General features: G+C 43.2%; 1 protein-coding gene across 1 annotated transcript in view; it reads right to left on the bottom strand.

Annotated features, from left to right (window-relative positions):
- Positions 1–20,492, bottom strand: part of SLC45A2 (solute carrier family 45 member 2) — a 32,949-nt gene extending 12,457 nt beyond the window's left edge. The window contains exons 1-3 of the mRNA XM_025867425.2: positions 20,027–20,492; positions 18,022–18,198; positions 243–568 (exon numbers count right to left, since the gene is read on the bottom strand). Coding sequence (XP_025723210.1) covers positions 243–568; positions 18,022–18,198; positions 20,027–20,411 — 888 coding nt within the window. The 5' untranslated portion in view covers positions 20,412–20,492. The remainder of the gene's footprint in view (positions 1–242; positions 569–18,021; positions 18,199–20,026) is intronic.
- Positions 20,493–25,822: the final 5,330 nt, after the last annotated feature.

The raw sequence follows: 25,822 nt of genomic DNA, 5'->3' as shown, positions 1-25,822 counted from the left end.
GCTTCCTCTTCCCTACTCTGATGCTCTGAAAAGAATAAGAGGAAGACCAGAGGAAAATGCACACATTTTTAAAGTTTTAATTCAAAGGGATAAGAGCAAAAGGGGATTGGAGGATTCAATTAGACTTCACATCAAACTTTTCACGTCAAATAAGCCAACAAAACAAAGAATAATAAAAAAAATAAGAAGGGTAAGAACAAGGATATTTTTCCTGAGTAAAGAAAAAAGAATTTGCATCTTACCTGTTCAGCAGGATTTTTGTTTTTTTCTCCCTTCAATGCCAGCTCTGGGTTTACAGAACCGTTTTTAGCTTTCTCAATAGACCCATACTGGTACATTTTGTCTGATGGCAATGGAAAGTCCTGGGGGGCTTGCTGTGGGGATGTGTCCTTTGTAACATCTCTAAGTGGGGCTTCAGGGATACTGCAGAGATGAATAATAAAACACAGAGTGAGCACCAAGGCGGAGAAGAAGAACATGACCTGGAATTCTGTGCCCAGCACTCTTCCTATCTCCAGATGAGCCCAGTCGATGGCACCCAAAAGGTAACCCAAGGCACCTCCAAAACCTAGAAAGCAAGAAAGAGCTGTATTAGCATAGTTAGCAAACCATCTTCTCTTTTCATGGTGTCCAGGCGCCGCCCCCCTTCAGTGAGAAAGCTCCCTGGGGACAGCAGAGACATCTAGTTATGATGGAGAGTTAACACAGCAGGAGGCCAAGACATCTACAGCCACGAAATGTGGGTACAAGCTCAGTTCTGACATATACTTGCTGTGCCCTTGGCCTTCCTCGTTCATAATGTGGGGGTAATGATAGAAGAGCAACCTACGTATGAGTAGGGTCATGATTGGAAAACGGACTACTCCCAGACACAAATATTGCCACCATCAGGAGTCCTGTGGCCTTTCTAAACTGCACTCTCTAGGGGTACCTGGGTGGCTTAGTTGTTAAGTGTCTGCCTTGGGCTCAGGTCATGATCCCAGGGTCCTGGGATCGAGCCCCACATCGAGCACTGCATCGAGCCCCGCACCAGGCTCCCTGCTCGGCGGGAAGCCTGCTTCTCCCTCTCCCACTCCCCCTGCTTGTGTTCCCTCCCTCTGTCTCTCTCTCTCTGTCAAACAAATAAAATAAAATCGCCTTCAGCTCAGGTCATGATCCTGGAGTCCCTGGATGGAGTCCCACATCGGGGTCCCTGCTCAGCGGGGAGTCTGCTTCTCCCTCTGACCCTCTTCCCTCTCGTGCTCTCTATCTCTCATTCTCTCTCTCTCAAATAAATAAATAAAATCTTTAAAATAAAATAAAATAAAACAAAATTTTTAAAAAAATAAATAAAAATAAACATCACTCTCTAAACTGCTTCAGGACTAAAATTCTTGACCTTCAAGAGCCCCAAAGAGAAGCAACCTCTGACTGCAGTGAAATTATTTGTATTGGCATTTATATGTTAATTAGCTTCCTAGCATGACATGAGTTTGCAAAGATCAAACAGCTTTAAACTCTGTCTTCTTTCCTCTATTAGAAACTAAAGGAACGTGTTCCCAGCTGATAGCCACAGAACAAATAACAAAAGTTGAAATAATGAATTTTTAAAAATATTATTGTCATCTCACAGGACGTTGACCTGAAGTCTTTCTGTTGTTAGTTTTACCTGCCTTTTCTAAAGACAGTGTGATCTGAGGGACATTGAGGAGGGACTCCCCCAAATCGATCCTGCCCTAATGGTCTAACATTTGAAATCCTATCAGTAGTGATTCATTCTTTTTGGATTTTAAAATACAAGTGCCCCTTGTTGGTGGGAATGCAAGCTGGTGCAGCCACTCTGGAAAACAGCATGGACGTTCCTCAAAAAGTTGAAAATAGAGCTACCCTACAACCCTGCAATTGCACTACTGAATATTTACCCCAAAGATACAAATCTAGGGATCCGAAGGGGTACGTGCACCCCAATGTTTATAGCAGCAATGTCCACAATAGCCAAACTGTGGAAAGAGCCTAGATGTCCATCAACAGATGAATGGATAAAGAAGATGTGGTACACACACACACACACACACACACACACACAATGGAATATTATGCAGCCATCAAAAAACCAAAATCTTGCCATTTGCAACAATGTGGATGGGACTAGAGGGTATTATGCTAAGCGAAATAAGTTAATCAGAGAAAGACAAGTATCATATGATCTCACTGATATGAGGAATTTGAGAAACAAGACAGAGGACCATAGGGGAAGGGAGGAAAAAAATGAAACAAGATGAAACCAGAGAGGAAGACAAACCATAAGAAACTCTTAATCTCACAAAACAAACTGAGGGATGCTGGAGTGGTGGGGGGTGGGAGGGATGGGGTGGCTGGGTGATAGACATTGGGGAGGGTATGTGCTATGGTGAGCGCTGTGAATTGTGTAAGACTGATGAATCACAGATCTGTACTTCTGAAACAAATAATACATTATATGTTAAAAAAAAAAAAAGAAGACAGTAGGAAGGGAAAAATGAAAGGGGGGAAATCTGAGGGGGAGACGAATCATGAGAGACTATGGACTCTGAGAAACAAACGGAGGGTTTGAGAGGGGAGGAGGGTGGGGGGATGGGTTAGCCCGGTGATGGGTATTAAGGAGGGCACGTATTGCATGGAGCACTGGGTATTATACACAAACAATGAATCATGGAACACTACATCAAAAACTAATGATGTAATGTATGGTGACTAACATAACATAAAAAAAAAAAAAGATAACCAAAAAAAAAAAAAAAATACAAGTGTGCCTGCCCCGGACAAGACACTGTATTACCCAGTGCCAAAGTAGTAAGTGCTCTTCAGATAGTGGCAGGTGTCAGTGGTTCTGAAAATGCGGGGGGGGTGGGGCAGCAAGGGGAATACACCTGGGGGAGTAAGGAGATGGATGCCAAACACACTGCCTACCTATATCACAAACTTATGTATGGCTGATCATCCTGTCAGATACCTTTATATGTCAACCTCCCATCATGCCTTACCAAACACTGATATCTACCTGAACAGAAAAGTTTTGTTTTTGTTTTTCTTGTGTGAGTGAAGTCCCCATTTTCTTTCCCAGATAAAAGACAATATCCTCACAAACCAGGGAATTGAGGAAGAAAACAGAACTTAAGGAATTCTCTAACTCTAACCCTAAACACCCAACATAAGCCTTGACCCCGGGAACACAAATCTGAATGTCAAATACCATGACAACTAATTTATCTCCAATGGTGGAAGAATGGGCGATTCTAGTCACACTACATTCTGGCTAGTTGCAATTTTCTACAAAGGATATCTACAGATGACCAGCTGTTTAACTGTTAACCAGTGAATTTCAAAAATAAAGCATCATTGTCATGCCCTGAGTGCCAGAGCATTATAAGACAGAATTATGGGAGACTGTGGCAAATGGGTGCAATGAAGTTAAACATACGTCTTCCGCCAAGAGGAATATATGGTCTAGTCATAGGTGATGGGCGTATCCATAAACAGATAAATGACACATATGGGGACCTGTCCTGGCTGGTGGGTTCCAGGTTTTGAGAGGAAGGAGAGGCCCCTGAGCCAGCCACATTCTGTTGTGATTCAGAGGGCAGTTCTGGGACTAGTGGTGCCTCAGAATCACTATCAGACAACGACTCTCTTTATCACATTGTGGAGATGCCCAGGGTGTCAGAGGTCATGGGCTGAGCCGAGCAATCAACCAAAAAAGATGTACTAAATTCCCAGCACGATTTGAGGGTCTATCTAAATTAGGATTTCCCAATTTCGACACTACAGACATTTTGGGCTGAAGAATCCTTTGTTGTGAAGAGCTGCTCTGTGCACTGTAGGATGTCTAGCAGCACCTCTGGCCTCTCCCCACTAGATGCCGGTAACAACCTCTCCACCAGCCTAACAACCAAAAATGTCTCTGGACATTGCCTATTGTCCCGTAGGGGGCAAAATGGCCCCCAGCTGAGGACTCCTGACCTTAATTAATCCAATGAAAAATGTACACATTCCTTTTTTGAAACTATTTATCATTTGTTACCAGATCAATGTTGTCATATTGTCATTTAATTCTTCTGTCCTTTATGACTCTTTCCTTCATAGTTACCATTCTGCTGAGCAAAGGAAATGTAAAGCCTGCCCATTTAAAAGAATTTATATGTGAAATAAACCCTCCGCTGTGCAATAAAATGGTGGTTTTATTATAATATATATTTATAAATATATGGGTATAAATCTAATGATGCATTCATATTCAATATTGACTAGAATGATCAAGTCCTACAATTGGAAGGTTTCTTAGTCTATTTTCATGTCTGCTGGCTTAGCGTACTTCAATAAATATTGTTGAGCACTAAATATATGTGAAGGACTCTCCTAGCTTCTGGGGATGTAGATGTAAATGAGACACAGCATCCTTTCCCTTCCTCCACAGAAGGCGGTTCAAAGTGGGAGAAGCAGGTAAGAAAACAGCTATTTAAAAAAAACCTGTAACAAATGGTGATAAGGGGCACCTAGGTGACTCAGTCGTTAAGCGTCTGCCTTCGGCTCAGGTCATGATCTCAGGGTCCTGGGATCTAGTTCTGCATCATCAGGCTTCCTGCTCAGTGGGGAGTCTGCTTCTTCCTCTGCCCCTCCCCCTACTTGTGCGTGCTGTCTCTCTCTCAAATAAATAAATAAAATCTTAAAAAAAATAAAATAAAATGATGCTAGAACTGTGAGCTGGGTACTCAAAGAGTATGGAAGAGTTGTGAAGAGTTCATTTGTCATTGGAGCCAAGTTAAGAGTACCAAGATGATGTTGATTACTTAATAACTATTATAGGATTCCTCTTGATTAGCAATGAAGTTCATAAGAGTTCAAATATATCAATGGTTGCAAAGATTTTAGAGGTAGAAGGCTGTTTGGAACTCATCTGGTTGAATTCCATCTGAAAGCCAAGGGCTTACAGTAGTTAAGTGACAGGGAACAGCATGGAAAAAAAAGGATTTGGAATTTTCCCTGATTTCAATCCCCACCTGTGTGCTTTCTAGTCATGTGATCTTGGGCACTTCTCCTCTGAGAAATGGGGGCAGTGACTCCTCCTCGTGTGAGTCTCATGAGGGCTAACATGACCATCTGTGTACAGCGTCAGCACAGAGAGTGGCAGGACCAGGGCCCAAACCGAGGGCCCTATAGACTTGCTACAGAAACCCTGATTCCAAAGCCTCCCCCAGAAGTGGGAGAAGACAACCACTGCACTCAGGGTGAGCGACAACCTGCCTAGAGCTGGCTGAAAGGACTTGGACAACAAGGCCCAGTGATTAGAATCCAGGGATCATTCTGGGGGCTGACCCAGGCCTACCACTGACCAGTGGGAAGCATTGTGGAAGAAAAATGTTTCCCAAACCTGGAAAGAGTAACAACTGTTAAGTGCCTGATTTAAAAAATAGTAGACTAGAGGCACCTGGGTGGCTCAGTGGGTTAAGCGTCTGCCTTTCGCTCAGGTCATGATCCCAGGGTCCTGGGATTGAGCCCACCCACGTCAGGCTCCCTGCTCTGCGGGAGAGCCTGCTTCTCCCTCTCTCTCTGTCTGACACTCCCCCTGCTTGTGCTCTCTCTCTCTCTCTGTCAAATAAATAAAAGTCTTAAAAAAAAAATCAGTCTAAAGCAATACTTCTTAAACTTTAATGTGTGCATGGGTCATATGGACATCTTATTAAAATGCAGATTGTCTTGGTCTGTTTGAGTTTATATAACAAATATGCCATAAACTGGGTGGCATACAAACAACAAAGATTTATTTCTCACAGTTGTGTTGGCTGGGAAGTTCACGATCGTGGCGTCAGCGGATTGGGTATCTGGTGAGGCACACTAATTCCATTCAGGAGGCCTCGTGACCTAAGCACCTTCTAAAGGCTCCACCCCCTGATACCAGCACATTGGATATTAGGGTTTTCACATATACATTTTGGGGGACAAACATTGAATCTATAGCACAGGTTCTGATTTTAAAGATTCAGGTTACGGTCTGAGATTCTGCATTCTTTCCAAGCTCCCCAGTGACACCAGTGCTGCTAGTCCAAACATCACTCTGCGTAGCCAGGTAAGAGAGCAGTTTCTTTTTCTTTTTCTTTTTTAAAGATTTTATTTGTCAGAGAGAGAGAACAAGCAGGAAGAGTGGCAAGCAGAGGGAGAGGGAGAAGCAGGCTTCCCGCTGAGCAAGGAGCCCGATGCGGGGCTCGATCCCAGGACTCCGGGATCATGACCTGAGCTGAAGGCAGACGCTTAACCGATTGAGCCACCCAGGCGTCCCAAGGGAGCAGTTTCTAATCAAACCAGTTCCACCCTTATCTGACATTCTCAGGGAATGGGACTTTGTTGTCAGAGGATATTTGACCAACAGTGCAAAACTGACAAAGTACAATGATGTGCAGTTGTGTAAAATTGAGGTTAAGTTGCAGACATTATTAGGGTTCTGTGAATTGTGTTAAGTTTCTGCAGCCTAATAAAGGAATTACCCCGAAAATATTACAGAGGAGTTATAGTTTTACTGCCCTGTAGAAAGTTCATCAGATTTATATCTAACCTAACACTTTTTCTTTTGCTAGTCACACACACACACACACACACACACACACACACACACACACACACACCTGCAAGAACCTGGGGAAACAGTTCTTTAAGTCTTCCCTGTCAGTTCCCTCATTAGTTGAGCAAAATTTTGGCACCTGCTTCAAGTAATTTAGAGAGTTTCGAAAGCTCTCTTCTCTTAGGGAGGGGGAAGAAAACAAAACAGGCAAAACTGTTTCGTTTGTCCCAAAGCTATTGTAGGATGTAGCTAAATGTTACAACAAAACATGCCCGGAAAGAATAGTGGGCCACTGCGGTAATTATTCCATAGACACCACATTAACACTCTGGACAGAAACACCCTCAGATATGATAAAGGCCAGCAGAGGGCTGTAGGGATTCACTGAACACTTTCTTTTCTGTTGCCTCTGCTCAAGCGAAGGATTTTTATCTTCAAAGATAGTCTCCAAGACAAAGCCAAGTCATCTTAGCTGCAACAAAGGTCAATACAACCTCCCACATCTACATCCAGACTGCATTTCTCTCTCTGCCAGCATCAGTCTCACTGGGGCCTCTGGGATTAACCACCAGGTTATTGGTCAAACTGTAAACTGGAACATCCACAGGACATCTGCTAATGTCAGATGAGGAGCCTTGACAAAGACTGTAAAGAAGAGCCCACGAGTGATTCAGCTGGTTCCTTCATAGAACCAGGCCGTATTGTCACACTCAGACCACAGCCAACCTCAGAAGAATGCATTGCTGGATGGACAGATGTTATATTTCATAACTTATGATACAACTTAAACAAGGCTCGTCCTGGAAGAAGTCCAAGCTTATAGAAATAAGGTTATTTTTCTTTAGCTTGCAACTATAATAGGTAAAATGGGTAACAGGGGGAGTTGCAGGACCAAGGAATCTAAAGAGTCTATCTATGTCAATCTCTGCATCTACGATGTACCTGTAATTTCCCCTCTGCTTCAGGCGTATGACTTAACAATCCACATTCTGACGGCAAAATAGCTCGAGTCAAGACAGCTAATGGTGTGCAGTTAGCTACTTCACTTCAACAAGAGATCGGACTAAAAATCCCCCAAGTGCCTATGGAGTCCATGAGAGAGTGATTCTGACTCTATTCTAGATGCTAAGAAAATAGCAATGAAAGTATTCAATTAGGTATATGGTTCCTACCTCCCCGCAACATATACACACTAATCCTGGAGTGGTAACAAATAAGTACCAGCTACTGTGTGTGTGTGTGTCTGTGTGTCTGTGTCCTTAGACACAGTTATCAATACAAATTGATGGAGCACCCGCTCTCCAAGAAATGTGCGAGGCACTGGGGACACAGCAATGATTAAGACAGATGTGACCTGTCCTCTTGGAGGCTGAGAGTAAAGGAAAATCAATGAAGAAGACATGTGTACTCTGGCCAAAGAGAGAAAACACGAGTAGTTAGACAGTTCTTCAGATTTACAAGGCAACTTTTCTCCCAAAGCATGGTGAGATAATATATTTAAAGTGCTGGCCATTGATTCCATCCCCTCCACCACCTGCGGTCCTATGGTATTTCCTTACATCCTTGCCCCTCCGGGACTTTCCTTCATATTCAAGCTGAGCCAGGATTCGTCATTGCTTTAGGGGAAGGACAGGAAAGTAGAAAGCAGAGAAACAAGAATGTGTCTTCTTGCTTTGGAGTTTCAAAAGTCCTTAGGCTCCAAAGGCACAGAGGGAAGATTTGGTAGAAAATGTGATTTAAGAGCAAGGCATTCGTGATGGGTGCACATGTACTGGTGAATCGCTCAGGCAGTGGTGGTTCTGACCCTGCTCTTAGGGCCTAGTTGGTACTGGGAGGGTGGGAGGTAGGGAGCAGAACCACCCCCAAATGGCTTGGAGGGATTCCCCAATCAAAGGGACCAATGCCTCATTTCCTGGGCAGACCCCAGGGAGGCAATAAGACCTCAAGGAAGAAATGGTTTGCAGTGGGTCTAGACAGATGAGCTGATGGTGTGTCAGCCTCTGTTCTAAGTTCTTGACATATTGACTCATCCAGTCCTCACAACAATACTTTGAGGAGGGTACTGCAATAGAGTCCTATTATTAGCCGTAGTTATGTTAAAAGTCACCCCAAGCACTAAATTAGTGAGTAGTAAACTACTGTTCTGAGGGGAAATATGAGGCTAAGTTACTGTGAACCTTTTCACCAACTGATCAACACAGTGCTTCTATATGTGTTTCCATTTAGAGATACTTAATATATATTGTTGCTTCATTAGGGTTGAGCCCATGGGCAACAGCTCTGTAACTCATGCCTGAACAAAACCTAACACCCATATTTTCTCCACAAGGCATATCACAATGTTCTGGCCCTTTTGAGCCCCAGATAGCACTTCAGCACTACATTTGGAACCATTTTAAACACTGAAATCACATACACACAAAAAAGACAAACTTGCAAATGATTTGGCACTAAATACACCATGAAAAGGACACTTGTTTACAATATGAGAACCAAACAGGAAGTCAGAGGTCACCTTGACCTGCCTCAACTGGGAATCTGGGAATGAGGACTCCGGTGACTTCAAATTGCCCCTCTACACGCCATGCTTGTTTGCACAGGACTGCAAATGAGCTCCCTGGAATGCTTTGGATGTTACACAGAAGTTTTACTGAGTGAATTTACAAATACAAATCCATGAATAATTGATCAGCTTGGGGCGCCTGGGTGGCTCAGTCAGTTAAGCGTCTGCCTTCGGTTCAGGTCATGATCCCAGGATCAAGTCCTGCATCAGGTTCCCTGCTCAGCAGGGAGCCTGCTTCTCCCTCTCCCCATCACCACCCCCACACCCCTGCTTGGGCTCTCTCTCTAAAATAAATAAATAAGATTTTATTTATTTATTTGACAGAGAGAGACAGCGAGAGAGGGAACACAAGCAGGGGCAATGGGAGAGGGAGAAGCAGGCTTCTCGTGGAGCAGGACCCTGGGATCATGACCTGAGCCGAAGGCAGACGCTTAACGACTGAGCCACTCAGGCGCCCCTAAATAAATAAAATCTTTAAAAAAATTAACCAACTCTATTTTATCTCTATCTTCGAGACAAAGAAAGCAAAAAGCAAAGAGAGTTTGCAGCTCACAGAGTTCCACTCACCTTGGCATGGGGAGGGAAGAGCAGAATGGCAGGGAGGGAGCCGAGAAGCCTGTGGTTCTACGGGGGCCTCACAAATGAGAACAAGACATAACTCAATTGTGACCACTTCAGCTTGAGCGCTGAAATGCGATGGGACAATGGACATCTCAGTAAATAGCCAGCGTGAATAATGACACCAAAACCCAGGGGCTCTCCGCCCCAAACCCTTGCACTCAAAGTCCCCAGAACTTAGAAGCCACCTTGGGGAAAACAATGGGGAACATTCTAAACCAAGACTAAATTTTCACCATCCTGTGGCAATGAGGTTCAACACAGGAGCGATTAAATTAATTTTGGGGACTGGCATTCACTCCCATTTCAGACATAAAGATTTATCCACGCTTTGCATTACTGAGCATTAGCTATGCCGTAGGCAAAAAAAAAAAAAAAAAAAAAAAAAAAATTGCGGTAAAGCAATGCCAAAATCCTGTTCTTCATCATTAAAGAAATAAATACAGAGAACTGGAGTAGGGTGTTTGCCAGAGGTCAAATGCGCTGAATTTGCAATTTGTGTTCCTGCTGAAAGCTGCCAATATGTGCTAGTATGTCTAATGCAATAATGATTCACATAAAAGTATTCACCTTAATTATCCCCCCATTTTTCCAAAAGCAAGTTTCTCGATTTGAACATATGCACAACTATTGCTACCCTAGTTCGGGTAAGATTCCCGAAACTTCTCATTCCCTGACACGACACAAAAACCCTACTCTTGTTTCTTTGCTTAAGGATTAGAAATGACTGCAAGGTCAGGTAATTAGCTGGCCTGGTTCTAGAGCCATTTGTGATTACCTTGAGTTTTCTTTAACTCTGCAGAGTTAATATTTTAGCTCTGAGTTACAACAGCTCAGTTCACTGTAAGGTTAATCGTTGAGCACTTTGCAAAATGCTTTAACTCTTCTAGTGCTGATGGAGTAGCACAAAGCACCTATGCTAGAGAGAAAAGGCTCAGGATGGGAAGTCACAAACTGACTGTGACAGCCCTACGGTGATTCAGCAGGTCCCCTCAGGGCTCCGCCCCCTTCTCCAACAGCTGCTGCAGGGCCCAGTTGTAAGCCATCTTTGGCCACCTTTCCTCAGGTGCATCTGGACAGTGCCTTGCCTGAGGGAACCCACACTCAGGTTGGGGTCAGCACTCACATAAGTGAGGTTAACACCCATGGGGCCACCCTTGGCCATGGAGACAGGAGCCAATGGATTAATCCCCCTTCTTGATCCCCTCAAATAAGAAAGTTCTGAGACGAACTCCATTAGGCTCCTCCTCAGAGGATCCTGGTGAGATGGAGGACGGTCACCGAGAGCAAAGGCCAACTCTGCAATGTCTCTTGTATTGGCTGGTCTGCTCCATTCCACCATTTCCTCACCTTCACACTCCAGATTCCTTTCCCAAATAAATTATGCGTACAAACTTTCTCTGGGGCACAGGTTTTAGGGGAATCTGGACCAAAATATGAACCATGTCTTTGGTTGGCTGGCTGGCTGGCTGGTTGGTTAGTTGGTTGGTAGGTTGGTGAAGTTTTGCCGCTAATCTAGCCTACTGCTACCCAGCTGTGTGACCTTGGGTTAATCACTTTACCTCTCAGTAACACAGTTTCCTCAAAGGTACAGTGGGGATGCTAAAATAGAATATTTGTCCTGCCAATATTACATGAACATATTCCAGGAACTATGCTAAGGACTGGTGCTATAGCAACAAATAGGAAAGATGATGTTCCTGACCTCAGGAAGCTTATATGTTCTTAGAGAGGCAGAAAATAAGCAATAAATGAATAAATAATATAGTCAGATAATGATAAACACACCACAGAGGAGGGGCTATGTGACCCCAGAGTGTTACAAAGCAAGGAACAAAACCAAGGTGATTTGGTATCTGGGGGAAGAGCTTTCAAGCAGAGGACAGAGCCAGGGAGAAATCCCCTCAAGGGGATTTCATTCTCTAATCTGCCTTTGAGATTCTTGGAGAGATGGGCTGCTCACGCTTGAATGGAAAAGAAATGGCAATTTGGAGACATGAATTGTTTTGCTCTAAGTCACCCATGTTGCCCACAGAGCTGACATTCCTGTGTCCTTGGCTTGTGCTCTGGCCACATCCTTTCTGAGCTAAGTGACGGAGGAGATGTGAAAATTCACCAGGGATGGAAACTTCAAAGGGAACCCAGCTGACACGAGAAAAACCACTCATGCGTTCAAACAGACTCTAACGTGAAACACAGCATCTTTTCCACTTGTGTGAGAGGTTTGCTCACAGGAGCCCATGCCTAACCTTCATTTTTAAGACTTTTTCCTCAGTCCTTAATTATTTCTAATCGGATCATTTGTAACCTGAGCATTTGTATGCATACTTTGGGATATTAAAAAACCAGAATAGTTCAAAGAGGTTGTGCTCCACAAGTTACCCATCCTTGGACATGGGGGCAAGTTCCTCTCTGAGTTACCACAAATAAAACATTGATGGGTTTTATAAGCCCAGTAGGAACAGAGGGAATGAACTAAATATAGACATTTGGTGTTTGATCCTTTTAAACGATCTCTCACTCTGGGCATTTGGCTGGATATTAACATTGTGGGGGCGCCTAGGTGGCTCAGTCGTTAAGCGTCTGCCTTCTGCTCAGCTCATGATCCCAGGGTCCTGGGATCGAGCCCCGCATCGGCCTCCCTGCTCAGTGGGGAGCCTGCTCCCCCTGCTTGTACTCTCTCTCTTTCTGTCAAATAAGTAAATTCTTAAAAAAAAAAAACAAAAACAAAACTAATACTGTGTAAAGATTCACAACCCTGTGAGGAAACAAGAGTTCAGAAATACTAAAACCACTCAGCAGTTAAGAAGAGGGGCCGGGATTTGAACCAGGACAACATTTCCCACCATGCCTCGTTCCAGCCACCCACTGCAGGATAGAGCCAACTGCTAAAGATAGTAAGGTGGTGGGTTCAGCTTAACAGACATACGCTCAGTTCGAAGCATTCTGACACAAAGAAGGAATTCTCTACTAGTAAATGTGGGTTCCACAGGCCCAGATGCACCCCGAAGTGAAGGCATGGGGTAGCAGCGATGGTGGGAGGATAGAGTTAGTTACCTTCAAATATAAGAGACAGAAGAAGCCAGGGGACAAAAATGTCCCCTGGGAACCAGTGGAGACTTTTCTTAAAAAAAAGAAAAGTCAGAAATATGCTGGGAAATATTTTGGCAACAAACCCTTTGACACTTATTCGCAAAGCATTTGGAATTGTTAGGCCTGGACTAAAATGAAATAAATAGCTCTGAAATAAATAAGAAGAATTTCAATTTACTCAGATGATTGGATTCCTTGGGTGAACAATGTCTTGCTGCTGCTGCTGCTGAAAATCAAAGTGGACTTGTTAAGGGAGCAGAAGGCTAGCTAAGGACAAAGCACAAGCTGACACCATGCAACCTCCCCCCTTAGTCCCACTCCTGGGTGGGATTTGTGTGACATTCCTCCAGGAAGCTCCCAACTCTCTTCTTGTTAATGCCTTACAAGAGGGAAAAACAACATTAACTTGACAATGGCAAAGGCCCCCAGTATCTTGTAGGTCCTCTTTAGCATATGAAAGCTCTTTGGAAAACCTCCCTTTTCCTTACCCCCAATTCCCAAGTATATAGTCAGCCCCCCTCACAACCCCAGGGCAGCAGCTCTTTTTGATCACGGTCCCGTCCCCGGGCTTTAATAAAACCACCATTTTGCACCAAAGACGTCTCAAGAATTCTTTCTTGGTTGTCGGCTCTGGACCTCACCCCACCAAACCTCACCTATATTCCAAAACTACCTCAGGCTCTGACACTGAACATGACTTTATCATAAAATGCTTGATTCAAGCAGAATGCTATAGACATTTCTTTGCCAAGTTCATGTAAATTCAGGAGGTCTGGCCTGTGTACAAAGACAGAGCAGTACGATAATGCATTGCTTGTTATTTTTCACTCCATTTTTTTAATGTGGCCTTCCATTCAGAGCAAGGACACTATAGTGGGGTAACACATCCATGTTTAACTGGACAGGGTTCAACTATTTATACTTTGAAAAGAAGGGGAGAGAGAGAGAGATTAACATTTTAAATAATACAGGTGACCCTATCTTCTCTCCCATTCATTGAGCCCACGTCCAGCAGTAAACATTAAAGAGGAGATATTTCTGCAGGTATATTTATATGTATCCATCACTATGCAGGTCTGTGCACACAAAACAAGGCATACTGTATTTTGTGTGTGATCTAAGAGATGTTTATGAATAATAGAGACTCCATGATTATCACTTAAGCGGGGACTTTAGAATCTAAGCTTTAAACAAGGTGAGACTTCACTGTACTGTTTTAGAAGAGGGAGATGTTTTCTTTTTTTCTAATAGGAAAAGAAAACTTGCTTTGAGCCATCCACACACCCTCAGGGGTCCCCCTTTAACCAGGGACTGTTGGCTGGGATTCAGAGCTCAGTGTTGGTCATGAGACAAAATTAGATAACTAAATGAGCATATTCATCTGATTGATGCAATTTGCCATCAACTTGATGTAAAGCTGCAGGAAATGTAAACCGGGTTATGAAACCAAGAGTCTCCTTTTATGCAACTAACATTTCTAAGTACCTGCTGTCCACAAGGCAATGGGTTAGAAGCCATAAGGAAGTAAACCCTAATGTTTTTACAAATTGTGTAGTTTATAAAATCTTGTAAAAGAGAAAGATAAATACACACTGAATTAGAATACAGGGGAGGCTGTGAACGGTCCTATAATAAATGTGATCAGGTAACATTGTGAACTGGAGTATAATTTTAAGATGCAATTACCTTTCAATTATTCACTAGAAGACTGGGCTTTGAAAGTTCTTTCTTGGGGCGCCTGGGTGTCTCAGTTGGTTAAGCGACTGCCTTCGGCTCAGGTCATGATCCTGGAGTCCCGGGATCGAGTCCCGCATCGGGCTCCCTGCTCAGCGGGGAGTCTGCTTCTCCCTCTGACCCTCTTCCCTCTCGTGCTCTCTATCTCTCATTTTCTCTCTCTCTCAAGTAAATAAATAAAATCTTTAAAAAAAAAAAAAAAAGAAAGTTCTTTCTTGCAATAGTCTTGGCCTTTAATTGTTCTCATTAGGCTACCACTCAATTGTGTTTGTATTCTATGTGATAGCTACCACCTTTTGGCCTATTCCATAATAATTACCCCTTCCTCCTGGCTAACAGAACTAAAATTTGGTTTAGGGATTTGCCTCTCCCAACCTCCCCAAACCCTCACTTTTCCAATCTTCTAGGCTCCTGGGTGCTCATGTGGCCTAATTCTGCCCAATGAGAAACAAGCAGAAGTCTATGGGAGTTCTAGGAAGGTTTTGCTTTCTTTAAAAGAGACATATGTTGAGGGGCACCTGGTTAGCTCAGTCGGTTAAGCCACTGCCTTTGGCTCAGGTCATGATCCCAGGGTCCTGGGATGGAGTCCAGCATCGGGCTCCTTGCTCAGCAGGGAGCCTGCTTCTCCCTCTGCCTGCCGCTCCCCCTGCTTGTGCTCTGTCTCTGACAAATAAATGAATAAAATCTTTAAAAAAAAAGAAGAGAGAGAGAGAGAGAGACTTATGTTGAAACCCCGATGTGACTACATTTGGAGATTAGGCTTTTAAGGAGGTAATTAAGGTTAAGTGAGATCATAAGGGTGGGGCCATAACCCATAGGACTGTGTTTTGTTTTGTTTTTAGATTTTATTTATTTATTCGAGAGAGAGAGAGAAAGAGCACACAAGCAGGGGTAGAGGAAGATGGAGAAGCAGACTCCCCACTGAGCAGGGAGTCTGATGCGGGGCTCAATCCCAGGACCCCAGGATCATGACCTGAGCCAAGGGCAGACGCTTAATCAACTGAGTCACCCAGGTGCCCCAGGACTGGTGTCTTTATAAGTGGAGGAAGAGTCATGAGGAACATGTGTACTGAGGAAAGGCCATGTGAGGTCAGAGTGAGGAAATGGCCAGGAGGACTCACCAGACGGCCAGTGAAGTCTCACCAGAAACCAACCCTGCAGTCCCTTGATCTTGGACTTCCAGCCTTCAAAAGTGTGAGCACATAATTTCTGTTGTTTAAGCCCCCAGGCTGTGGTATTCTGTTATGGCAGGCCAAGCAGACGACACGGGCCCCAAGGGCACTGAAGTTCAGGGTATGTATGAGATGAACTGTAGCCTCTGCCACCTCTCCCTGCTGGAGTTACCCACCTTGTCCATACCTCTATGTTCATCTACTTCATAAACTCTTGCTTTGATCATTTTATGGGTAGAGTCCCTGACCAAGCTGTTTGCCTGCAATTTAGAAGAAAGGGGGTCTTCTCCCCAAGAAGTGGGTGGAAAGTTTCCAAGCAACTTTGACTTCCAAAGGGAGAAAGAGGGAAGGGAATTTTGAAGTTGGAACAGAAAAGGGCAGGCTCCTTTGTTTTTCCCATTAATATTTATTTTGAGCACATATGATATGCCAGGCTGTGCTGAAGGTATAAGGGATGCAGTGAGTAAAACAGACCGGGCCTCTGCCCCTAGGAACATGTTGGGAAATTGTTCAGAGCACAGAAAATGTGGAGGGAGTAATGGGAAGTAAAGCTTGAAGAGTAGGATGGGAACAGATTATGGGGAGTCTTGAACCCTGTCTAGGAATTTGTTCTTTATCCAGTAGGTGAATGGGGAGCCCCTGAAGGTGACTGAACAGGACAGTACCCTGGTCATAGCTGTCTTTTAGGAATATGAATCTGAAAGCTGTGTGTTGATTCAACTGAAATAGGAAGAGATTAGAGACCGGAGAGACAGTAAAGGGAAAAATACTAAAGCTCAGACAAGATGTAGTGAAAGCCTAAACCAAGGTAATATGAAAATTATACTATGTTTTGCTAAGGCCACCATACACTAATATCAACAGAAAACCTTAAGATATTTTCTCAGACTCATAGAAATATTACCATGTGTTAGCCTTTGAAAAGTTCCCTAAACACCGAACTCAATCTTCTTTTAATGGGCAACAAAGGAGAGACTGGCCAGGACTAACACTGACGTGAGCTGGGAAAGGGTGGCCACGTTGCCCAAAGTACTTTAGAGCAATAAAACTCTCAATGTGTCAGGTTCAAAAGCCAAAAAATCTCCCATTGTTGTAATTAATTTCAGCAAATGATGATAAAGGAGAAGGGATTTAAGTTGGAAGACTGCAGGTCGAATCTCTATTCTGAGACCCTCTAGCTGCAGACAGGGTGGTCAGGGGGCCACAGACGGATGGGCTGGACTCCGGCTCTTCCATCTTCCCTAAAGCAAAGAAAAACTACTCTCCTGGCTGGGCAGCCCCCTTCTTCCAGAGTTGACCATTCAGATTTTGGCTCAAACAACCAATATTGACCCAACAGCTGCCATGAGCAGGCACTGCTCTTGGCTGTGGAAACATAAACTGAGCAAAATATAAGATCCTGCTTCTCATGGGACCGACCTGGCCATGAACAGACACAGAACATATCAAAACATAAAATAAATATATTGGCTGGGCCATAAAGATATCAAATAAGGTGGACTGATAGAGCACCCCACCAACTAGATATGAAAACACTCCCAGGCCAGGATCATGCTGTATTCTTATGTATAACCTCCCTCCCCGGCGTCCTAGAATAGTCCTGACTGGTGCTCTATAAATACATATTGAGCATTGCTAGCATTGCTCTAAATGAATGACCCAACAGCAACCAAAGGAGGACAGCAACAGCCCCAAGGATTGAAGAGAGCCCCTCATTTCAAACCAGGAAGTTGAGGAAATGCCAACTCTTTATATAACTAGGAAATCTCTAGGACATGTGGGGCTTTTTTTCCCCCTTAGGACACTTGCCACAGAATCATCCAGGATACTTATTAAAAATGCAGACTTCTGGGCCCCATCTCAAACCCACTGAATCAAAATAACTAGAGGAGAGGCCAGGAAGCTGCATATTAACAAGCTCCTAAGTAATGCTGATGCTACGTTACTGAGCTAAAAAAAAAAAAAAAGAAAGAAAGAAAGAAAAAGTAAAATGCACAAGGGCCCCTTTTCATTGCAGTTGTAAATGTCTCCACAAACCATTCTTCAGAATGCTCTTATGTATGAACTTCCTTTGCAAAACCTCCAGAGCCCAGTCACAAGCTGATTTGTTTAGGGAAATGCACTGAAAGACAGAACCCGCGTGATGGGAGCCTTCCATCAACAGATCCATTCATTCAAAAACTCTGACATGTATAGACACTAGATGGTTTCAGTGGAAGTGCCTCCCTGTCTGAGGAGCTTAAGGAGAGACTTTCTGGAATATTCCCTACCTGTGAAGAGGGCATGGTAGTGGAGGCCCCTCTCCTTATCCTCATGGGAGCAGACATCAAATAAGTAGGCTTTAATGGGCCCATCAATGAAGTCAGCAGCAAAATCAAAGACAACTACACCTATCATGGTGATGGTTATGGCCCAAATCCGCTTCCTTCTTGGATCAGCAATCAAAGCTAAAAAGGAAATAAATATACATCATCTAAATCCCACTTTAGAATGATTTGCATTTTTATTTCCACCAAAATGTCCTGTCATTAAATTTCTCCCTTTGCTTTCATTTGCTTTTCCAAATAAAAATGGCTTCATTATTTTCTCAGGTTTTAAAAATTATACACGTGAATGCCAGAAAAGGTAGATCTATAGAGACAAAAAGTAGATTGAAGGGTCGCTTAGGCCTGGTAGGGAGGAGAGAATGGGGGATGACTGCTAATGGTTACTAAGTTTCTTTTTGGGGTGATAATATATGGTGGAATTAGATAGTGGTGATGTTTGCACTACCTTGGGATATGCTAAAAGGCACCGAGTTGTATGAATTTTATATCATATCTCATTTTAAAAAGTTGTTTAAAAAATTACACACGCTTATTGTAAACCATTCCAATAACGTAGAAAAGCAGGGGAAATGCTTCATCCCAGACCCCTCAATGGTCATCCTTCAGATACCCCTTTCTGTACGTACGCACTAACAGAAAAAACTGTATACCTGTGCCCTAAGGCAGTGCTTCTCAAACTTCAGCATCCTTAATCATCCCTTGGACAACTTGCTGAAACAGATTTACTGGGCTCTGTCTCCATAATTTTCCATGATTCTCCCATGACTCTCTCGGAGTTCTGAGGTGGGGTTGGGCATTTGTCTCTCTAACAGCCCCCAGGGACGATGATACCCTGGGTCTGAGGACGACGCTTGGAGGAACACTAACTAATGGGATCAGGTTGGAACTGCTCATCTATAACCAACTCTCCTCATTTCTTTGCATTTCAATTAATGGAGAGCTGCTGCACAATTTTTAATAGCTGAATAATATTCACTCTGTGGACATGCCCGAATTCATTCACCCAATCTCCTATTAGAGAAAAAAGAATTTTTTCCCTTGCTTTCAGTTTCACTTAAGAATAATGTGCAATATATGCACATTTTTTTAAGATTACAGTGTAACAGTAAGTGAAAAATAAGCCTACACTCCACTTTTTACTTCCAAAGTCCTTTAGTAGTCCCCCCTAGAGGCAACCATTCTTATCAGGGGTTTTTTGTGATTATTTTGCCGAAATAACCTACATTTGTGTGTTGATGCCCTCTTTTAAAAATATACAAATGATAGCTGATTATCCTGCCTCATTATCAACCATTCTGCTAGCCTGAGAGTTAATGGTCCAGAAATGGGTGCTATTTTTAGGTTTAACAATTCTTTCTTCAGTGAAACTTTTCATGTACTACCACCAGTTACTGATTAATCGGTGGCTGATTCATGTCAAGAAAAAGTGTTCACCATGAGGTTTGTTTTTGACCAGAATTTGCAGTGCAAAAATGTCCCCTTGAGCTGACAGGCTGATGCCCTCCTCCCATTAAAAGACTCTACATAATTCTATGAACAGAATTAGCTCTTATTTAGACATATAGGTAATTTATTATAAGTATTCATGGAGTCATATGGTAAATGGTTAATTTGACAAAAATACTAACTAAAGCATAAGCTCAAAGAACACTGCAATTGATAAACATGTAAAAATATTTCATGTGATAAAAGAGATAAAAAATTATTCCCATTTTTAAATCCTCACAACAATAAAACAACAACAGCAATGCATCCTGATGTTTCTAAAAGTAAAGTCTCCCCAACCACGGAATTTGGGTCATTCCTAGATGGAAGTTCATTGTAATCTAGATAATTGGTTCTAATCAATTTCTAAGTAAGTGTCACATAAAGAAATCTGCCTTCTCCTCCTATTGAGTTGCATAATGGGCCCCTTTCCCCTGCCTGCCCACCTGTGCGGTCCACTGACCTGATACAACAGCGTCCCCGTTGAGGTACAAAGCCATGCCCGAGAGCATCATGAGGCCCAGGGTGAGGATGTATGGTCTCCGCCGGCCCCACCTGGCCTGGCAGTGGTCGCTGGCTAATCCCACCACAGGCTGCAGCAGGAATCCCAGGACAGGGCTGAGGAGCCACACCGTGCTGTACAGACTCTTGGGCAGCCCCACGCTGAGCAGCACCGGAGTCACGTAGGCGGCCTCCACCGCATAGCAAAACTCCCGGCCAAGCATGGCCATGCTGTGCATGATGAGATTGCTCGTGGGTCTTTTGGGTGGCTCCACAGGGTCAAAGGGGTCCTCCGCAGCTAGGGACTTAGAGGTATGAATGCCAAGCTGCCCAATGTTGCCGCCCATGGCCACAGGGGTGAGGAACCTGCCTGCAAGCTCACCAACTTCTGTGTGACCCTCAGGCTTCTGGCCCAAGCTGGATTTGACATGGAGCGGGGCTGAGCGGCCAACAGAGCTGGTGGAGCTGGGGGAGGGGTTCAAATTCTTTCATGCCTCTAAGATCACAAGTTATGATGAGAGGGAAGGGGGTGGGGTCAGGCAAGCATGAAGGAGATTAGCTGCTGTGAGCCCTCTGGCTCCTCAGAATGTTTGTCTAAGGGCATGTTTCTTTGTACTGTCCCCTTCTCCCGCTCTGTCTGTCACACACACACACACATCGACACTCTATTACATACAATCACATACACAGCTTTGAGACGGTGGAGCTGTATGACGCAGGGGTTAAGTCAAAATATGAAGGCATCAATATCTCCTTCTAAACTTTTTCTAGATATAAATATTCTGTTTTCCTGAACGCAAGTTTCTACCCACGCACCTCAAGAGTCAATTAGACTTAAAGCTGTGGGAGGTTGCATCCTTTCTCTAATCTCTAGCTGTCTCATAGCACTGTGATATTTCCCTTCGTTGCACTTAACACACTTTATAATTGGACAGTTCTGTGTTTATTCCTTTTTTTTAAAGATTTTATTTATTTGACTGAGAGAGACAGAGAGAGAGGGAACACAAGCAGGGGGAGTGGGAGAGGGAGAAGCAGACTCCCCGCGGAGCAGGGAGCCCATGCGGGGCTCGATCCCAGGACCCTGGGGATCATGACCTGAGCTGAAGGCAGGCACTTAACGACTGAGCCACCCAGGCGCCCCAGTTCTGTGTTTATTCTATTTCTCCTGTTAGTCTTTGATCCCTTTAAGAGCAGTGATCAGGTTTATTTCCGTCTTTATGCTATCCCTGGCATCTCACATGATCCCTGACACCTAGTAGGTCCTCAATAAATATTTGCTAAAGGAATTATTGAGTGAATAAAGTGTATACACTATATTTTGTAGTATCAATCAACTGCCTGTTTGCTCAGGTCCATTCCGGGCTCCTCCTCACACGTTCTATATCATAAGAGACTACATTTCCCAGGTTCCCTTGCTCTCTGGCTTCTAGCTAGGTTGGGCCAATGGAAGGCATTGGTGGGAGGATTGGGAGCAGGAGGGAAATCATGTTATTTTCCTCCTTTTCTTTCTCCTTCCTGAGCTGTCCATGGCAGTGGCTACATCTCCATAGTGGGTCCAGCTTCCACCAGGCAACCTTAAATTCTGGATCCTGCTGACACTGCCTTTCCCATCATCCCCTGCAGCCACAGGAGTGGCCCTGGCTTCCCTGTTGTGGCTCACATCTGAATTGCCTGCCTCACTGTCCCCTGGGCTTCTCAGCTCTTTTATCACCAGTGAAATTCTCTATATTACATTTCCTGACTGACTGATTGATTGATTGATATTTCACCCATCCCCCCACCTGCCTCCCCTCTGGCAACCACCAGTTTGTTCTCTGTATTTAAGAGTCCGTTTTTTTGTCTCCTTTTTTCTTTCCTTTATTTCTTAAATTCCACATATGAGTGAAACCATGGCATTTGTCTTTCTCTGACTTTTTCACTTAGCATTATACCCTTTAGGTCCATCCACGTGGTCATAAATGGTAAGAGTTCATCTTTTTTTATGAGTAATAGTCCATTGTATATATACACCACATCTTCTTATCCATTCATTATCAGTGGACAGTTGGGTTGCTTCCTTATCTTGGCTATTATAAATTTTGCTGTAAGAAACATAGGGATGCATGTATCTTTTCAAATTAGTGTTTTTTTGTTTTCTTTGGGCAAATACCCAGTATTGGAATTATTGGATCATAAGGTAATTTTATTTTTAATTTTTGGAGGAACCTCCATACTGTTTTCCCCAGTGGCTGCACCAGCTTGTATTCCCACCAACAGTGCGGGAGGATTCCTTTTTCTCCACATATTTGCCAACACTTGTTTTTTCTTCTGTTTTTTGATTTTAGTCATTCTGACAGCCATAAGGTGATTATCTCATTGTGGTTTTGATTTGTATTGCCCTGATGATTAGTAATGTTAAGGATCTTTTCATCTGTCTGTTGGCCATCTGTATGTCTTCTTTGGAAAAATGTCTATTCAGGTCCTCCGCCCATTTTTAATAGGATTATTTGTTTTTTTGGTGTTGAGTTGTATAAGTTCTTTACTTATTTTGGATATTAACCCCTTATCAGATATATCATTTGCAAATATCTTCTCCCATTCCATTGGTTGTCCTTTTGTTCTGTTGATGGTTTCCTTTGCTGTTGAAAAGCTTTTTATTTTGGTGTAGTTCTACTGGTTTAATTTTGCTTTTGTTTTCCTTGCCAGAGGAGACATATCTAGAAAAATGTTTCTACAGCCAATGTCAAAGAAATTACTACCCATGTTTTCTCCTAGGAATTTTATGGTTTCAGCTTTCCCCACATAGGTCTTTAATCTATTTTGAGTTTATTTTTGTTTATGGTGTGTAAGAATAAATTTCCTCTGTTTTAAAGACTCTGCGTGGGTCATATTTTCTTTGTTGGACCCTGAGTTCCAGTGAAGAGTCTCTGGGGCAAGAGGAACACAATCTTATGGGAAGGGCCCTAAAAATCGTTTAAGAGCAAGACTCAGGGGCGCCTGGGTGGCTCAGTTGGTTAAGCGACTGCCTTCGGCTCAGGTCATGATCCTGGAGTCCCGGGATCGAGTCCCACATCGGGCTCCCTGCTCAGCAGGGAGTCTGCTTCTCCCTCTGACCCTCTTCCCTCTCGTGCTCTCTATCTCTCATTCTCTCTCTCTCAAATAAATAAATAAAATCTTAAAAAAAAAAAAAAAAAAAATAAAAAAAAAAAAAAAGAGCAAGACTCAGAGTCAGAATATTAAAATTTAAATTCTGGTTCTGCTTCTTCTTAGCAGTACCTTCCTGGGCAAATCACTCAAACTGGTGGTTCCCAAACTGTGTGCTAAGATGCCCCAGGACACCACACTGAACTCAAAGGGGTGCCTCAGGATATTTAAAATTTCTAAGATAGTAAACAGAGTGAAACTCAACATCTGTCAGACACCACATGAACTACCAGTGAGGTAGCTCACACTTTCAACATACGATTGCACTCTAATCCTTTCAATGAAGCTAACAGTATATGAAAACAAATGTGGAACAGAAAATGGGGGTAGTGGTGTCCAATCCAATTTTGAGGCATGAGAAGCTGCACAGTGTCCAACACATGTATGACCCACAAGTGTGTTAAAAATGAAATAAAAATAAAAATGCTTTCTCTCAATTTATGTGTATTATATTTTTTCAAACAGTGAATTAGCTGTTGGGGCATAAATACTTAAGTTGTTGGGACCTAATTATTTATAAATGGAATGGCTAGATATTTCTTTTGGCCTAGGGGAACCATGAAAAAATTATTCAGACACAAAGGGAGATGTGAACGAAGGTTTAAAACCATCTGAGCCTTGCATTCTCATCTGTACAATGAAGAAACCTGCCCCACCTACCCCTGTGATTGTTGAAGAGAGACTGGGATACTGTATGTAATGGATATTTTTTGCTGCCTACCCAACATCCATTCTCCACTCTTTCCATCCTGATAGGACCTGGATTAGATTCCAGAATCCACCCCTTCCTCACACACCCATGTGCTTCCAGCTAGCTGAGTCCAGGGGAGCTCCAGGAGCAGGCTGGTTTTATCTAAGGACAACCCTACCTTCTCTGATAAAGACTGGCGTAGGACTGGCCTATGACTTAACTCCAACAAAAGAGACACAAGACAAGATTTGCTGATGGTTCCCGAGACCATCTCTTCTTCTGGATGTCCCCGTGTGTGGATATGAGATCTAGAACTTGTTACCAGGCTGAGGATAAAGTGAACATATGGAGGATGGCAACTTGACAAGCCACAAGAATGCAGGGAACTAGGGTCTGGGTGACTGGATTCAGGCAACACTAAAATCCTTCTGGATGCAAGGTATGTGAGCCAAAACATTTCATATTTTGGATATTGTTACTGCCAGTTGAAGGCATCCTGATGTGACATAGGTAAAAGTATTTTGCAAATTATAAAGTACAATGTAATTGCGACTGAAGCCAAGAATGTGCTTGGAGGAGTGATGTGAATACAAAGAGGCCTGGATGCAGCCGGTCATCTTGTTCCATGTGATTTATTTATCACCATACAGTTGTGATAGCAAGATAGTTGGTAGCATCTCATCACTTCCTACATTGTAGGATAAAGTGCAAATCAGTGTATATCAAACTATACATTCAAGAATAAAATTCCTATTTACTCAAGAATATAATTTGTCTTTCATTAGAATTTGCCATCTTCAATTTCCTGCTTCTCCTCCACCCTCCTTCTAGCCTCCTATGTTCTTTTCACCTGCCCCCTTGCCTATTCCTAAGTCTACAGTTTGTCAAAAGATAACAAAAGAGAAAGTGTAGCATTTTCTGCACAAGGTCTTAGACTCTTCAGAAGGAAAGTATGGGTCACTAACAAAAGCTATTATTAACCTTATTTACATACCTGTATTCCTTAAAAAGTTTATACCCTACAAAAACCAATTTTTCATTCAACATTTGATATGAAGAAAATTAATCACAGAAATCAATACTTTGAGCGAGCCTGTCTGTTTATTTACAGATTTTTGCCAACTGGCTCTTATCCTTTCCCTCACCAACCCTTCAACAGTTATTTTTTGAGTACCTACTATGACAGTAACAAAGGGAAAAAGACTTGGTTCATATCCATTATGACAGTGCTACTCAAAGTGTGGGCTTTGAACCAGCAGCATGATAATCACCTGGAAGCTTGGCAAAAATGCAAATTCATGGGTCTGGCCCTCGCCATACTGCATGAGAATCTCTAGGGGTGGGCCTAGGAATCTGTATTTTAACAGTATCTCCAGATGATTCTTCTATGTGCTAGAGCAACTACTGTAGGAGCTTATGACCTAGTGAAGAGTTCTGTAAACTACATTAAAAGCAATGACCATCCTTGGAGATATGTACGAAGTACAACGGAGACATAGGAAGGGCCCCTTAGAACTAAAAATTACTGAGCACTTAGGATGTTCCAGGCACATGATAGGCCTTGTCTTAGACACCAGAGTGACTGAGTGATATTTGAACGCAAGACCTTTCTGACTCCAAATTTCACAATCACTGTATAAAACTGCCGTAGGGCTGAAAGTTTCACAAAGAAGGCTGTGTTTGAGCCAAGTCTTAATTTGCTAAATCAACAACCTGGAGCAAAAGGGACTAGGAGTATTGTTAGTCCTGCTAAATGGTACATAATATAGAAAGGAATGGAAGCCAGAGAGACCATCACAGAATTAGGAACTTAAGGCAGTCCAACGTAAAGTGCTGGGGAGCAGCGAGTGCAGATCGGCGAGTGCAGATGGGACTAGACAGCTA

This window comes from Callorhinus ursinus, unplaced genomic scaffold (assembly GCF_003265705.2).
Source record: "Callorhinus ursinus isolate GAN/ISIS: 27379988/994484 unplaced genomic scaffold, GSC_fseal_2.0 scaffold3, whole genome shotgun sequence".
Classification (NCBI taxonomy): Eukaryota; Metazoa; Chordata; class Mammalia; order Carnivora; family Otariidae; genus Callorhinus; species Callorhinus ursinus.
The sequence above is the reverse complement of the archived record's forward strand: the minus strand, read 5'-3'. Positions and strand labels throughout refer to the sequence as shown.